We start from the raw sequence: 17,331 nt of genomic DNA, 5'->3' as shown, positions 1-17,331 counted from the left end.
AAAAGTGGGAAAGTGAACAAGTGCTCTCTTGCTTTATCGGTTTTAACAGCACAATCACAGACTGGAATACAACAGGAACCCACTTTTTGTATTCATAGAGCAGAAGCTGTGTTTGTCATAAATGCATTTTACTGTGAGATTGTGTCGAACCCCGCTGGTGGCCTTGGACCATTCATATCCTATAGGGTACACGCGCTGCGTCGCATTGTGTTTCTGTTTGCAGTCACTGCTTGTGATCGTAGGTCCCACTTCAATTTATGAATCAAGTTTGTTAAGATCTGTATTCATCAAGTTATTTTCTTATTACAGTGGATTAAGTTATCCTTTCCATAAACTATTGGGAATATTGCTTCATTATTATTTTAACACTCCAGTTATTGCAGTCACGTCCAAGTTTTTACAGTCATAAAAATATATAATTTCCAAATTTAAACCCCATGAATATTGTAATTTACATAAATATGTTGGGTATTATATATCCCCTGATTCACGCCTCTTGTAAAAGACTGGAATCCGCTCATATCAAACATGGTTTCTATGAAAGTCATATCCAGCCCAACAAAGCTATGGGAGTCTTTAAAATAAATGCACTCACAGACCATCCTGTCCCACTGGGCTTACTTCAAGGGAAATTGGCAGAATTGTGACATTTGTCTGGTGAAAAGGAATATTTCCCCTATGTCGTTTCCTGTTTGAATAAATTTGTGTGAAACCTCCGCTGGCTCTAACTTGCACACTGAAGTCCCTCGCCTGGTTGGACAGGAGGGAATCTTTCTGCATGGAGCAAGTTTGTCTCAGGGTCTGTCAGTAACTTAAAAAGTGCATGGGGTGTTTTAAAAAAACAGTTACTGTATGTACTTCTACACACAGAATGTTTTCCCGTCTGGAACAATCATTTCGGTCAGGAAAGGCCAAGCTGTTTATTCTATCGGTTGACAGCCACAGACATCACTTTAGTATTAGGCTGTCATCACAGATAAACATACACAGGGTTTAGCCTGATGTTAGAATGCTGTTCTCTCTGCTAAGCTGAATATTGAAACCCCCAACAAAGCGTCCCCCTCCACTAGAACCTGCATACTCTAGCTTTGTGTCGCTATTCAAATGTTAGCTGAGGAGGTACAGAAATGAAGAAGATGTTCATGTTTCCCACTGTTCTTTGTTTTGTATCCACCCAACTTTATTTATTCATTCATAAATTTACATATTCATTTTCTTTCTTATTTACACAAATGGTTCATATAATCCAATGGTTCTGATGCAGGCGGTAGGTCGGATAAGAAAAACATCTGCTTAATCTTCCAAGTCTCAATGTTTTTACTTTTCCCCAGGCTCATCATTCTTTTTTTTTATTAAATTTCCTTAGACATTTTCAGTTTTGTTTTTGTATTTTAATGTTCTGACACAATAAACACGAAGCAATGAGCACCAAGGGGTGCTAACCAACATGGACCAGTTCTGACATAGAAAATGAGCTGTTAAGGAAAGACTCCTCACCTCAGAAAGACTGGTCACAGAAAAGTAGACCTGTTACTGTCAACAAAACAAATATGTCCTGGTTTGCTGTGTTATTGTTTCGCTAGAACATAGCACATATGAACTTGACAGCAAATTATCAGCACATTATCAGAACATTATTCATCTAGCATAACACTATATTGTAGGCTGTTATTTTATGCATAGCCTATAGCAGATGTTATTTCCAAAAAAAATATACATTCAATTTTGATATTTACCAGTTTATACCATTTGGTTGCAGGTCTGGAATTTGCCTATTCTGCAGCCCCCAAGTCCATGCAGAGCGCAATTATGGGGCTCTTCTTTTTCTTCTCTGGGATTGGCTCGTTCGTTGGCTCCGGTTTGCTGGCCATCGTTTCTCTGAAGGGGATCGGCTGGATGTCTTCCCACAAAGACTTCGGTAAGAGCTAGAACCAAGCGACTGATCAATCGGGCTTTATTTATAGGACAAATTTCATGCACAATAACTAGTGTTGCACCGATGTCATTTTTTGGCCCCGATACCCGATACCTGGCTGTGCAATATTGGCCGATACCGATATCATCTGTTTGAAATTGATGTGTGTGTATATGTGAAGAACTGCATACTACTTAGGGTAGTAGAACTTTTTATTGCCTACCTGGAACGGGTAACAATAGTTGAATAAACGTTTGGCTCTCAAAGGCCAAAATAGTGCAACATTCATGAAATTATAACATGTATAATAGTGGTGCAACAGTAAGACAGTAAAATTACATTAATAATTGAATAATCTCTTTTAAACCCTTAGTTTTGGCTCTCAAATGCCAAAATAGTGCAACTTTCATGAACTTATATAACATGTATAATACTAGTCAGGAGAGAGAAGGCTGCGTTCAAGTGACATACAAACATCATGTTTTCAGGCTGCTGCTCTTTTGTCAAGTTAAAATACCAAATGACTCTGTTTTTGGGAACCCTGGGGACTCTCATATGATTGGCTCAGGAGCCAGGAAGTACCTCTAATTTTGAAAGGATAAAATCTTGACTAAGACATTGGTGATGGAGAGGACTGATTGTTTCATTTTATTTCCATCCTGGGTGACAAATGAGAATGATTTTGGTTGCTTTTATGGTAAATATCTTACTTATCGTTCCTTTCATTACTAAAAGTAAGCTTGAAGCCAAACTTTTCTTTTTATAATGCTAATAGTGTATTGCTCTTAGGTCTTCAGAAACACTGTTCCACCAGTGACCACCATAAAAGAAAGTAATGCATTACTGGTTGTTTCATTCTGACTTTTTGGTATTATTAGAGGATCTGAAAAATCAAAACTGTTTGTAGAATAAATGTTAATAAACAAATAAGGCTTATCTGTTTAATCATTTTAGGTGTCAATAAAAACACTTTAAAATCAATTCTAAAAGCATGCTGTAATCTAGAAGGGGCTGCTAGTCTGAAGAAGTGCTGGTTCCCTGAAACCTCATGTCTAAAAAGTTGCTACGCAGATCTATTTTTACGATTCTTCTACATTTGATATTTATGATTCAGAACCCAATCTGGTGGATTTTTTTGGATGCATATAACTCTTTTATGAAGGAGTTGTGTGAGACAGCTGAGAAGAACCACCAGTGTCTGCTGAGCATGTGAGAATGTCGATTAAAAAAATGTTAATACAGCTTATGTTTAGCCGTATTATACTGAATCACTTTGCTTTTATCAAAATATTTCTATTTTTTTTTTCATTTGTATGACATGTTTTAGGCTGTTTGGTGCCACAGTGGTTAGCACTGTTGCCCTGCAGCAAGAAGGTTCCAGGTTCGAGTCCCTGCCTGTGATCTTTCATGTTTTCCCAGTGTGAGCGTAGGCTCTAAGCACTCCGGCTTGCTCCCTCACTCCAAAAACGGCCTCTCTAAATTGCCCTTACATGTGAGTGCATATGCGTGTGTGATTGTTTGTCCTATGAATGTCTATCTTGACCTGTGGCCCATCCCTGCTGCCCCCCCCCCCCCTCTCTAACCCAATGACGGCTGGAGACCCTGCATGGATAAGAGGGTTTAGACGGCGGACGGATGGATATTTTAGTTTTTTCGTATCATGCTACTGATCCGGTTGACATTATGTTGCTGATTTATAAGTGAGGCGTAGAAGGAGATGTTGACACTTTTTCAGCTCTTTATTTTCAGTGTTTTATTTGATCAATAAGCATGTCAGACTAAGTACAAAAGGTTCACGCGAAGTGCTGTGGCGGCAGCATATGGATGGGCTTTCTTGCAGGTGGAGGCTGCTGGCCCAGATGCACTTTCCCCTGAGCATGTGTTCAATAAGCCAGCGCTCTAAACAGTTTATCCACAAACACCTAATAGCTCATTAATACAGCGTGCAGACAGGTTTGGGAGCTACTGCTGTTAGCGCTGAGGATGCTGGGTCTGCTTCATAAATCCATTCTCTGCTCAGCCTCGTCTCACTTCAGGGGAGGTATAACTGAAGCCAGATTGCCCGTTTGACTCTCCTTGCGATCCAAAACAAGTCATTTAGAAGGTGAGTTGCAGAAATGGAACAAAACATCCTTCTGGCCACTGATAAGAAACACATGGCACAAAGCTTAGGCAGTATGTACAGTCAGGAAGCATGCGTTTTTTTTGTGTGACTATTTTTCTTCCATTTTAGCAACTTCCACGTCTCTCAGCTCTGTAGGTGGAAGGGATTCAACTTATTTCCATGGCTGTGGGCAAAAACTGTGTGCTGTAAACAGCATCTTGGGTGAGCTGTGCTAAGTTGTACTGAGTTGCACGGTTCCTGAAGACAGACAGCAACATTAATCACAGGCTAGGGGTCTGATTACATAGCCCAGCCCTTCTTAAGTAAAGCTGTCCCTGGGGCAATACATGAAGATGGCAGGGCTGGTTTGGCATCACACTGGCGGATGCTTAGCTCTCCTGTTGTGCTCTAACTCCATCAACCCTCTTCTCTGCAGAGACACCTAATGTTAGACAGCCTCAGCTTCAAAGTTTCACATGAAAATGCATGACTCTTTTCCTTTATCGACTTTTATCTTCTTTTTTTTCGGAAAAGAAAAAACAATCCATCCATTCATCCATTGTCTATATACCTGCTTGTCCATGGAGGGATTCAGGGCAGCTGGTGCCCATCTACAGCGGTCATTGTGTAAGAAGTGGGGTTCACCCTGGACATGCCACCAGTCCATCTGAAGACAAACAATGCACACGCAGGTTCAAACATCTCTGTTAGGTCTGGACTCCACAAAGCTGGCCTTTCTGGAAGAGACAAAAGATGGAAGCCATAAAAAGTCGTGTTTGCAGTTTGTCACACAAAATGTGACAAACTAACGCTGCACATCTCCCTTAATATGCAACACTCACGGTGAAATAGGCCGGCGGAAGCGTCGTGGTGTGGGGAAGCCACAGGCAGGAAAACTAGTCAGAGTTGATGGGGAGATAGATGGAGCTAAGTGCATGACAATCCCGGAGGAAAACCTGGAAGAGGCTGCAGGGATCCTGCTTCCTGCAGGACAGCAACCCGAAACATACAGCCAGGGCTACATTTTTAAGGATTTTGCTTGTAAAAATATGAAAGGCCATCCTATTTTACAAATATGCTCTACTTTGCTACAAAAAATCCCAATAAAATACATCGTAGTTAGAAAAATTGCGAGAAAGAGAAAGGAGTGCAGGGCACAATAAAATACTGCAATAGCAGTTTCCAGTTTTACTACTAGTACTAGTTTTTTTTTCATGTTCCACTTCTGTAAAGGTCTGATTCTGTTCTATTGTTGCCTTTTTTTTCCTGTATTTTAATCATGTAAAGCACTTTGCATTGTCTCTGTACTGAAATGTGCTATATAAATAAATTTGCCTTGCCTTGCCTTTAACGGTCTATTTAAAGCAGGTTTCTCTTGAAAATGACACATTGTGTCTTAATGAGATTTACCTGTATAAATAAAGGTGGAATTTCATTAAGTTAAATAAAAATAAAACAAAACCCTTAACCTTATTGAAATCTTCGTAGAACTGTTGCATGTTTGTAGTTTTTAAACATGAGCGATCAGACCTTCATTCCTAACGTTCCTAATCCCATCTGTCGCAGGATAGGCTTGACTTCCAACGGCATCAGCGGTTTATCTGATGTCAGCATATTTTTCTAGCCGTGCGCTAACGCTTCTGTTGTCCATTGAAAGCCTCATATGATCTGTGTACACTTGTTTCACTACAGCTCCGCACAGTGTCTCCTCGACAAACACAAACAACTGCTTTGCTGTTTTCTTCACGGATTGTCTCTTATGCCTTCATGTGTTTGTTTGTCTCTCTGCTCGTAAATTGTGGGCTCAGCTCATACTCTGTATCCCCCTCTCTGCGGCCCAATATACGGGCTGCCCTGGATCTTAGTGCACTTCCCTGACATATTCAGTGCAGTGATTTCTAAGCACACCCTATTTTCCATACAGCACGGCAGTATCTGCTGCAAGGGAAATTCACTAGGAAGGCTCAAGTGGGAAACATGGCTATTACGGATTACTTTTAAGCAATTTTAAGTAATAAGGGCTCTTCTTAGGTAGTAATAAATCAGAAAAAGAGACTCTAATCCTTAGTTCTTCAAGCTTTCTTAAGGTCTTTCAGAATTTTATCTGAACTTTGGCTTTCTTTTTAATAACAAATATTTTAGTTTGATCTGCGCAATAGACCACGATGCATATTTTGAGGTGTGTGCAAAACAGTATCTGCCAAATGTTAATATATATCTATATAATAGCTTAAACCCATGTCTCGAGGAAATAGGTAAACATTCTGATACAAAACCTAAGAAATGCATCGTCATTCAATTAATCATCAAACACTTTTTTTTAGTTTGTAGCTCTAAGAATAACCTTGTCGGCGGTCAAATACTATTTATGCTTTTCTCAGCACTCAAGTAAATCGAAAAATTATGTATTTGCGACTGGGTGCTGGTAACAAAATGCCTGAGGATCCCGTTGAAAATGAGTTACTGTTATGTGTAGACACAATAGTGGTTCATTTCTTGAGTTTAGGGGACTTTTCCTGTCTGAATGATTCATCTGTGAAGATGCAATGGCTTTATCAAAGAAAATTGGCTCTAAAAATGAATCAGATACTGTACTAAAAAAGACCAGAAACACATTGAGTAAAACGCATGTGAAGATGTTGCTGTAAACGTTTTTAAAAGATTTTGAAAAACGCCTTTAAAGAAGATGCAGAACTGAACCGTCTGTAGTGGTGCAAAAATACATATTTGTGCTTTACATCAGCAAAATCTGCTTAAAACCTTCTAATACATTTTGGACCCTTGTCTTTTCCACAATGTATCTTCTCGAATAGTCATCCATCCCGGTCTTTTATTTCTTTATTGTTCCCTTATAATTCTACTACACCCATTCTTGCCACCAGTTTTATTTTCAGAAGTCAATCAGAGATTAACATTTCCTCTCAACACAGAATGATCCCTCATACAGCGGGGGGGCTTTGTGTCTGCAGGAAATGGGTTTGCATTTTAATTTGCTCCCCTTTTGTTGGAAGTATAATTCACTCAACGTGGAGAGTTTTTGTGAACCTCTACAGTCATAAGACAGGAAGTGCCCTTTTCCTTGGCCACTTTCCAAGTCCTGACTGATGTTATATCAGATGTCTGGGACGTTTTCAGATATTCACCATGAGCTGACATTCGCACGTCCTATTGGGTCACACTCAGCAAAATGTCAGGGTTTTAATGGAAGTTTTTAATGTCAGATCTGACAAATTTAATATCAAGTCTTACTCTTCCTAAAGGAGCTGAATGAAAATCATGTCTGGGGGGGGGGGGGGGGGGTTAACAGAGCACCCATAAACATTTTTAGCATGTGGTCTGTTTTGAAACTGTAGCATCAATGATAAAGACTGGGCTTGCAGAAGACTGAGGAAAATCACTATATTTATAGCTGAAACAAACATGCATTGATCCTCTCTGATTTCATCCTAGGACAGAGAAAAGCATCAAAGGCACTGAAGCATCAACATATTGAGTTGCTGTATTGAAGGTCTGATCCATTGATCTATTGTCAGACATTAAATTGGTATTGACTGGCTTCGTCTGACTCACATCGTCTGTTCAAAGTCACTCACAGGTAAATTGACCCAAAAGTTTAGAGCAGTCAGATATTAGATGACTGACCCTCTTTGTTGATGCATCCAGTGCAACCACTGACTCATGCTTGTCATTTTCTAACCCTAGAAATGTCAACACAGCCTCAAAGTACCTGTGGATATCATAGTTATTTAACTCTGTTTAGCATTGTTTTCCCCTCCTGCTGTATGGAGGACCATCTCTGACATAACAAAAAATAGGGGGGAACTAAAGAAAAGTCCAATGTTCAGAAATTGCTAGTTTTAACAAAATCCATAGTTCCCCCCTTTTCGACACCCATGCTGTTAATGCTTTAAATAGCATTTGCAACTTTTCCTATAAGATTTCACAAGACTAAACGATCCAGAGACAGAGTTTAGGGACGGGGGGGCTGCCAGATGAATGCCTTCATTCAGAGCCAGTCATGGCTGCACGTTGGATCTGAAAACAGATCCACTAACCAGATGCAGTCTAAAACACCACTATTTTATAAGTTTCTTTTTTATTCATTCCAAATTGTTTCTGAACTATATGTGCTGTGTTTCTATGCCTCAACGCTCTTACTGCTCCTCTCCCTTCCCTTCCCTCGGAGCCAGTGGCTTTTATCAGGGGCCAGCCTTCAAAATGTGAACCACTACGTTTAATATCCTTCCACCCTTAGCAAAATGCGCCAATTAAAATCAATAGAAGAGTTGCTAGTTATGTTTCATGCTATTTTATTTAACGACATAGAACCAGTGGTGCTGCGGTGGGTTGATGTGTCGCCTTGCTCTTGGATTCAGGTACGCATAATTAAGTTACATGTAATTTAGGTGTGAACTTTTAAGGGTCATTTTAAGGGACTTGTAACATCGGGGGCTTCAGCTCAGACCCCTCATTCCTCCTCTTCCCTCTAAAGGAGCCCTTTACAGTGTTTATTTATGCATTTTTTCCCCCACTGTTTATTCCTCGTACGCAGCGCACCAATGGGGGAAAAATATGCCCACATCACCGCCTTAAACCGGTTTGATTAAGTATAAATTATGCTAGTACCAGACATTACCAAAAGAAGTTTGTGGTTTTTTTTCTACAGTCACTCAGGAACCAGTCAGGTGCAGAGTTTGAAAAGCTTTGCCTATTCTCATTGAATCTGGGGTTACAATGCATAAAAGTGCTATATTTCCTATAGTATTCCACCTTTAAGACTATTAGTGGGCTAAAAGCAAAGCAGAAAGTAATCAGTCCGTCTACTCAGACCAGAGACAAAACGTGCACGGAGAACAACTTCAAACTCAGCCTTCAGCTTGCGTGATCAAGCACTGGAGCGCTCTGCGCAATAGAGGAGATATAATGTCAAGGCGGAGACTGAGATGACAAACCTGCCACTGTGAGAGGTGATTACAATGGCTATAAACTGTAAGAGGCTAGAAGTGCATGGAGCTGAAGAGAGGGAAAACATCAGCAGCTGGGTTATGCGTAAAGACGCAGCGTGAACCCCTGTGTGCTTCAAGCTGAGGGGAAAATGTCGAACCATATAGGCGTGATGAAATTCAGCCTCAGTCACCAATGAGGTTATAGACATGAACAAATCTGTAGATTAAAGATAATCGGGGGTGTTTTCATTGCCTGGATGTGAATCTGATCATTCAAATTGTGCCTTTTTTAATCAACTACAATATCTTTTTATAAAAGTCAGGGAGAAAAAGATTGTGTGATGTTGTTGAGCTGTTTTTGAAGAACCTCTGTAAAACTACCACGTTTCCCCTTTTTATAAACTAATAATATTCTCAACTCAACATTATTTATGCAATCTAAAAAACTAGTAATTAAAAACAGAATAAATAGTTAAAGCCAGCAAAAGGTAAAAGGTTTCATTTGATCCATTTATGCAGGTCTATCTAGAAACAAAATATATTTTACAAGAATAAAGCAGCCAGCTGGAATGGACTCAGGAGGTGGAGTTTTGGTCGCAGCAAACATAATTTCTGGAGATAAGTGAAAATCAGAACAAACTGTGTTTTCATCAGAAATCTGGGAACGACCACAGAGCTGTTTGTTTTTTTTAGAAGGTGCAATGTTGTGTCAGGTTAGGGGGGTGTGAACCCGAAATGAGCCAACACAGAGTTTGTTAAAAATGGTTTATTGAAAAATGGAGAATAGTGGCAGATGAGGCAGGCAGGCAGGAGACCAGAAGATGCAGGTGGGTTTGCAGGCGGAACTAGACTTGACCAGATGCAGACTGAGCAAGAACTGAAAGCACCATGGCAACAGAGCACAAGTGAGGTGACGAGACGATCAGGCAGTGAGTGGGTGAGTGAGGCAGGTGTATGAAGGCTGGGGAACAGGTGAGCAGAGTAGGAGCTGATTAGTGGCAGCAGGTGGAGCTGGTCTGGGTCTGATGACTGGTGACTGAGGAGTGGACTGAGCTGATTGGATGGTTTCTGTGGCTGAGAGGTGACAGAGCTGAATGCAGAACAGTCCAAAACAAAGAAACAAAAACTAAATCATGACATATTGAGCGTAAATGTTGCGAGTGGAGTTTAAACATACGTGATTCTCCTCATATTAGGCAGTCTTGGTATGTTGAAGCAATCACGGGAGAACAGTTTTGTGTTTTCCTGTTTTAACCCACTAACTGAACAATAAAGTGATGACACTCCTCTTTCACTTTTTAACAAAAGTAAAACATCTCGGCTTCCATGTCTAGATGTCTAGTCGTTGACATCTGAGACGGAGTTCACTGGATCCACACTTTCTGTGTCCTGTTGCCGTGACACTGAAACCAAGCTACTAATTTCCCCCCGTGTGCTCTGAAAATGAACATAATCTCACTTTTAACTTTCCATAAAAGTTGAAAGGTCTGGCCTTTGGACAAGACATAGGCACACAGCATCACAGATCCTCCACAAAACATCCCTTTCTTTTTGTCTTTAGGCAAACTCAGCTGGTGTTGTAGAAAAGCTTAATCTTAGTCTTATTTGACCAAAGTTGCCTTTTTCTCTACAACGAGTAAAGACAAGTCATGTTTGTTAATCAATCTGCATACTTCCTTCTGCCTTTATGGCGTACTTTTTCTTAACGGATAGTTTCAGCAAACTGCCTGCAGCTGCGTTTGTTTTACTATCTGTCAAAGAAAAGTTATTGACTGAAGAAAAAAAAAGAACACATTCTCAATGCAAGTGTGCATTGTCTTATACCTCATGAATTATTCACGCACTGCTTTGGTTTTTGATCTGTCTGGATTTAAAGCTTTGATGGATTAGGATGACAGCAGAATAGGTGAAAGCTGCAGCAAGGGTCAGAGTGGATGTCAGTTTTTTTTTTTTCTGTTTTCTTTTTTTGGTCTGACTTGCCAATGATTTCATTTATGCTCTGGCAGGATTTCAGAGTCATCAGCGAGCTCTCTGTTCCTTGATCAAAGCTTTCACGCTATAGAGATGCCCCAGTGCACAATGCATTGACAGAGAATCACTCCATTTCTAATTATCTCCAAGAACATGCAGACAACAGAGACAAGGGAGGGAGGAACATCTGTAAGCTTGATAAGCGCGGTGACATTATGGAGTGTGATCTGCTTCACCAATCGCAACAGATCATGCAAAGCAGTCAGACGCTTGGTTAAATTGACTAAAACCTTCTCTTTGATCAGGCATCCGTGCTATGTTAAGTCATTTACAAGAACATTCTGCCTCTACAAGGCTGCCTCTAATGCAATGATGTGGGTGTGTTTGGTTCCAAATGTGCACGTTTAATCATAGCTGTTGACATTAAGTCTACCAGGGAAGATTTCCATATGTATTTGGAGCGACTGTTGTGATTTCTCAGTATTCAATTCAATTAAAATAAACTCAATTACGAAACAATATCCAATAGCACAAATACTCCTTGGATATTTAGGTTCAAATAGGATTTCTTTGAAAATATTGCTTCTGTTTGAGCCTGTGTTTAATTATTCCAACCTATAAAGATTTTTTTTTTTATCACATTAAAGTACGGTAAATAAAACACCTACAACTGGCACGGTCTAATAAAAAAACACACATTGGTTGTTGATATTAAGTATATAAAGCATGTGGCTCTACCAGACCTTTATACCTCTATCACGTCAATGCACATCTCCCTTGGGTTTTTATGGTATAGAAACATACGCAGGTTAAATCTAAATAAAATGTGATAAACCCGTCTACGCTGACTCCTAAAGTACAGATTGTTACATAACTTTACATGATAGCAAAGGTTCGTTCTGCAGTCCATTAAACCCATGCAGACATCTGAAGACACCATGACAGATGCTGATAACCTAGCAGCCCCACATAAGCACCGTACCCGAGGAGAATCCATTTTAAATATCTGCTTCCTGTATTTTGATTTTAATTATCTTCAGTTTACATCAGATGGGTCCGTCTTGTCGCTTTGAGTTCTTTCTGTTCATTAATCCTGTTGCTTACAGCTCTCTCTGTCATTGTTTCTGTCGTCCTTGGGCTTGTTAACATCCTGCCTCATTTTTCCTTATTTGAAGGGTGTACAGATGGTTGTAATATGCTAATTACACTACTAGACGTGACTAAATCAAACACACCGAGCCTCCAAGGTTTCAGGAGCTTCAAGAAAAAATGAATGCTTTCAAACTCATTCCAGAGCAGCTCTGTTATTGATGAAAATCATTGACTCTAAGCGCCATCCTGAGCTACACGGCTGGTAGCTTTTAAGCCACCAAGTGTTTATTTGACCTTACTCAAATACACTGAATGTGAGTATTGAGAATTGCATTCACATCTAATCAAAGTCAAACTTACTTTTTTTTTTTTTTTTTTTTTTTTTACTATCATAACCGTCTTGGTGAAGCTAACAGGAGGTTTCTGAAGAAAAGGGTTCATATCTAGCCCGTTTCTGATCATGTAGGGTTTGTTTGTAGCCATCTTTTGTCCACTGGCTGCGCCACACCTCACATGCCCTTTAAAGACAAAGACATGTTTTTAGGCTGCACAGTAAAAAGTTTAATCTCCTTTTCTCTGCCTAAGGCTCTATTTGCAATAGTATTAGGAACATCATCTCATCCTGTCGACTGCAAAGTCAATCGGTCTGCCTCACATGGTAAACGGGGCAAAAGCCGCTCTGAGACCAATCCAAATGTCTCCAGTGAAGACAATTGTTTTGCTGTCAGCCTAACCATTTCTATAACCCCCCCGAGAGACAAAAACAATATTTATTTGGAATATTTCTCCTGAGCATTGTGGCTGAATCTGGGCGACCGGTTCAGCAAACATTAGGACACTTAGCAGCTGCTGGCTGAAAGCCACAAAGTCAACAGGAAGATGTCAATGTGGGAATCTCAGCCAATAATAGTATTATTATCATTTATAAGTACATATTTTATGCATCTCACATGTTATGAGACTATTTGTCCTTGTTCTTGTCTTTTGCATCTGCAGTCTGACTTCGCCATCCTCCCTGTAAACAAGTAGCGCTTCAGAGCATCAAATCACAGGGAAAGTGTCAGTTTTATTCCCTTCTCTTTTTTTTTTTTTTCTGTCTCATCCCAGTCCCACGAGGAAACAAACAGCCCTTTAAAACAGACGAAAGCCTGTGTGACTCAGATCACAGCTGAGTGCCCATGTTGCTTGTGTTATTTTTGATACTTCAGTCCCACATCATCAATCGAGCCTTGCTGTATCAGCGCTGAAGTGCGGGGTCAATTGTCTTCCTTTTCAGAAGGTTTAACAGGGATGAGATGACCCCCCCTCTCCCCCTCAGCTCATCCTTCAGCTCCTGTTGGATCTTGATTCCTGACAGAATTGTGTTTCCCTGACACCCTCACTTCAAGCCTGCTCTTTTTGTGTGTGTCTCTAACACACATCAGATTGCCACGTGTGTCGGCTGTTGGCAGTTTACCGTCGTTTTAGGTTTTCTTTAAACGTACATTAGTACTTGACACTTTGTTTGTACAGATTGTTTTTGTGTATGTGTGTGTTTTGCTGTGATGCGTCGCCAGAATGCCAGTCTGATGTTTACTCCAAGCTGAGGTTTATTGCTGTTTAATGTTTGTTGTTTTTATCCTGCTTTATCATTATGCTGCTTGATTTGTACAGTGTCCAGGAGTGCTCCGAAAGTCACTTTTAAATAAAATTTATTATTATTATTATTATTATTATTATTATTATTATTATTATTATTATTATTATTATTTTATTATTATTATTATTATATTAATGTCCTGGTGTTATCTCCTGCAGGCAACATCAATGACTGCTCCCTGCACTACTACTTCTTCCTCCTGGCAGGCATCCAGGGCCTCACCTTGCTCATCTTCCTCATTGTTTCTGTCAAGTACGACAAGCAGAGGAGCAGAGCAGGAAGTCAGCGTCAGAGATATCCCTCCTCTTGACCTCGGCACCAAGAACACCAGCCTTCTCCTGTCACAATGCCGAACGACTCTGTCCAATCAGTATTTACTAATGATCCTACAGCCTTTTAGATTGTTATTATTATGTCATGAGTATACACTTATTTATGCTTGTTTTATCTTTTTGATTTGTCGTTTGTTTCACCTTTACCATGCAGTGATTGTTTAACATTGAGTGGGGTTTCAGGTACTGCAGACGGAGCAGGGATCGTATTTCTGCGCTGCTCCCCTTTTGCTGCGCGTTTACTTCTGTTGCCTTTTTTCTGATCATTTGCACTTAAATTGAGTAACGGTGCCGTAAAGATGTGATATTGAAATGTTTTCTAATCAATGAAAAAGTGGACTTTTATTTAGTTTTACCTCGTCCTTATAAAAAGACATTACACCTTGTATCTCAGTCCTTACAATGACTAATACGTTTTAATAATTAATTCAGTGATTCCAACATGATTCTTTACTAAATGTCTCATTAATATGTTGAATTACTGTTCGTTTTCACGTTTGAATCCACTTTTCTTATTTATTTATTTTTTTAACAGATCCGGTAATGCAATCTAAAATCAAGAGCCGATCTCCCACAGTCATCTTCCACTGCTTGTGATAACACGACTAAAGCAACAAAAAAGCCATCGTAAATCCTCTAGCAGCACAGCTAATGCCTCATAACAGCTCCTCATGTTTAAATTATTCTTTAATTAGAAAATAACCATTAGAGTAACAAGCAACCAAGATCACAGACTTTAAAAAAATATATATTTCATTGCTATGTTAATAGCAACCGTCTCTATATTTTTGTCATTTCTTGACAGTTTAAAAAAAAAAAAAAAGAATTTTCTGTGTTGCTGTATTTATAAGACTGTGATGCATTTGCTTTGGTTTTATACTGTTTTGTAAGGATGAGTGCGTGCGTGAATTGTGTTTTGAAACGTCAGATTAGGTAGAAAAGGAGTTATAGAGTTTTATTATGAGGACTCTCAGGGCTTTAGAAATCATGTGAAGTACTAAAGAGCTACTCCAGGAAATGTACCACTGCCTTTGGGAGAACCCAGCTGTTTATTGTCAGTGTTAAAGTGAAGATGCAGTAATAATAAAAGCACACATAAAGCAAGAGTTTTACTTCCTCTTACTGATGGTATCGATCGGCTGTTTGAAGGATTTTAGTCTGTCTCTATTTGATCAGATGAATCTAATTGTATCTTTGTTGTTTAACTGCATTTTGTTAGTGCCTTCCTCATCTCATTGTCTTTAAGATTAATTACATTGACTTTACGTTTTGAAAACTGTATAGGACTGGAATAGTGTTTTGTGTTTCTATTTATGCCCAATAAAGTCTATTCTGTGGAGATAGGGTTTTGTTTTTCCCTTTGCTACTATGTAGGTCTCTTACAGGTCTGGAAAACGATGGAAAAGGAAATGGAGAGATATGCTTTTCCAGAGGCTATTTCCTATTCCATTGTCTAAATGTTGCGTAAATTATCCACCCATCTGCCCTTTATCCATCCGTTCATGCATATGTCTGTTCATCCACCATCTCTAAATAATACATCTGTCCTTCCATTCTTTATTCATATAGCAGTCCGTAATCTTTCTTTCTTTAGCTTTTCCATGTTTCAAATTAATATCTACCTTAAATTTGTAAAGAACTTTAGTCTAACTTTAAAAAATGGCCTAAAAGGGGATAAGGTGTGGTTTCAGTGCACAAAAGGTAGACATTTTGACATAAAAAATGTGCAGGGACCCTGAGCATGTGTGTTACAATCGTATTAGTTATTAGATTTAAAAGCTGTTAAAAGGATTTTTCTTTTACCTCTGCCCTTTTTCTTAGTGTATATATTTGTATTTCCGCTCTGAAAAGGTCAGTACTACCTTAAATGCAAGCTTCACAGTCACTAAATGCAACTGAAAAATGTATGTTCCAGTTTATTTTTCAATTTGTATATTAAAGATGTTTATTCCTATTTTTAACAGTATTGCTCACACGGAACGTTATCAGCATCCGAGCTCGATAATGGAGCGAGAACACATTCAGGACCTGCGTTCAAATGCAGACAAGATGGTGATGATGTTCTTTAATCATGGTATGTGCCTCCAAGTCTGCTTTCATGATTAGGACCGTGGTTTGTATGTCCTAAGGCAAGCTAGAAAGTATTGTAGAGTGTCTCAATTATTTATATTACAAAAAGCACCGCCTATAGCAGGGGGTGAGGGAAAAGGTTGTTAACACAGAGGTGTAATGCTGCATTTTGTATTCCCCACTGGCTAAAGTCAGCATATTACTTCTTGGTTTCATCAGACACAGACTGAAATCAACGTCAAATGTGGGTCTTTTTTTTCTTTTTTATGCAGCGCTGAGACCTCCCAGCCACCGGGCTCGGAGACAGTCGTTTCCCGTTTAATTTGGTCCGAGAGCCACACAGCCGCAGCTCAGCAGACAGCTTGTTTTTGAGAACTCCCACAATATCTGCAGGTCATAATTCTCATGCGGTGGCTTGCTTCTCGTGCTGAGAAGAATTTCTGACACACCGACTCCTTACTCCGGCGGAATTGCACGGTATCGGCAATTGGATATGCAGTTTATGGGCCACAATATAAGCCATAGAGGAAGTTCCTGGGAGAGGTTCTTTTGTCGACAGCATATATACTAGTGAGATAAAACCATTGTATTTGGTAATAATCTGTAGAAATAACCATATATTGCACGTATATGTAACTCTCGCTGTATAGAGTCCTTGGGTCTTTTGAAAGTTGCACATAAATATTATATATTAGCATTATACATGCTACTTATTGCATGTGTTCAGTCAGTGGGATGGCAGTCAGGTGATAGATAGTAGGAGCACTCTTTTATGTATAAGCTATCAAAGTCAAGTGTTTGGTGATGGGATATGAACAAAACAGTTTTTGACAAATTAAGGCACATTAGGCAATTCATTAAGAAATAGAAAGCTAATTTGGGTGCAACTGTGAAATAACTTCATTTTTCCCTGCAGACTGTCTTGTCCAGGGCAAAAGAAACCCCATAACTGCATGCGGGTCATTTCCACGAATGGCACTCAAACGCATTGTCACCCTCTACCTGGAGCGTAGCGGTAAGATTCCGGGCCTAATGTGTGGCCCATCTTGGTGAGCCTGATCTCACCCGATCTCTCATGTATTTTCCCTATAGTATAAGACGAAGACTAGAGATATGATCCTCATTTCATCTGTTTGTTCAGAAGATGTCCAAATGACCAGCAAAATGACAGTCCAGCTGTTCAGACATCATTAATCTTTCTATTTTATCGCAGGAAAAGAAGCTCTTTAGCTATTGTTGTTGGAAATGTGCTGGAGCAAATA

General features: G+C 39.6%; 1 protein-coding gene across 1 annotated transcript in view; it reads left to right on the top strand.

Moving 5' to 3' along the window:
* The window catches only part of slc15a4 (solute carrier family 15 member 4), a 38,014-nt gene extending 22,676 nt beyond the window's left edge, over positions 1-15,338 (top strand). Inside the window, exons 8-9 of the mRNA XM_012866272.3 lie at positions 1,760-1,918; positions 13,826-15,338. Coding sequence (XP_012721726.2) covers positions 1,760-1,918; positions 13,826-13,977 — 311 coding nt within the window. The 3' untranslated portion in view covers positions 13,978-15,338. The remainder of the gene's footprint in view (positions 1-1,759; positions 1,919-13,825) is intronic.
* Positions 15,339-17,331: the final 1,993 nt, after the last annotated feature.

Source organism: Fundulus heteroclitus, chromosome 12 (assembly GCF_011125445.2).
Source record: "Fundulus heteroclitus isolate FHET01 chromosome 12, MU-UCD_Fhet_4.1, whole genome shotgun sequence".
Taxonomy (NCBI): Eukaryota; Metazoa; Chordata; class Actinopteri; order Cyprinodontiformes; family Fundulidae; genus Fundulus; species Fundulus heteroclitus.
The sequence above is the reverse complement of the archived record's forward strand: the minus strand, read 5'-3'. Positions and strand labels throughout refer to the sequence as shown.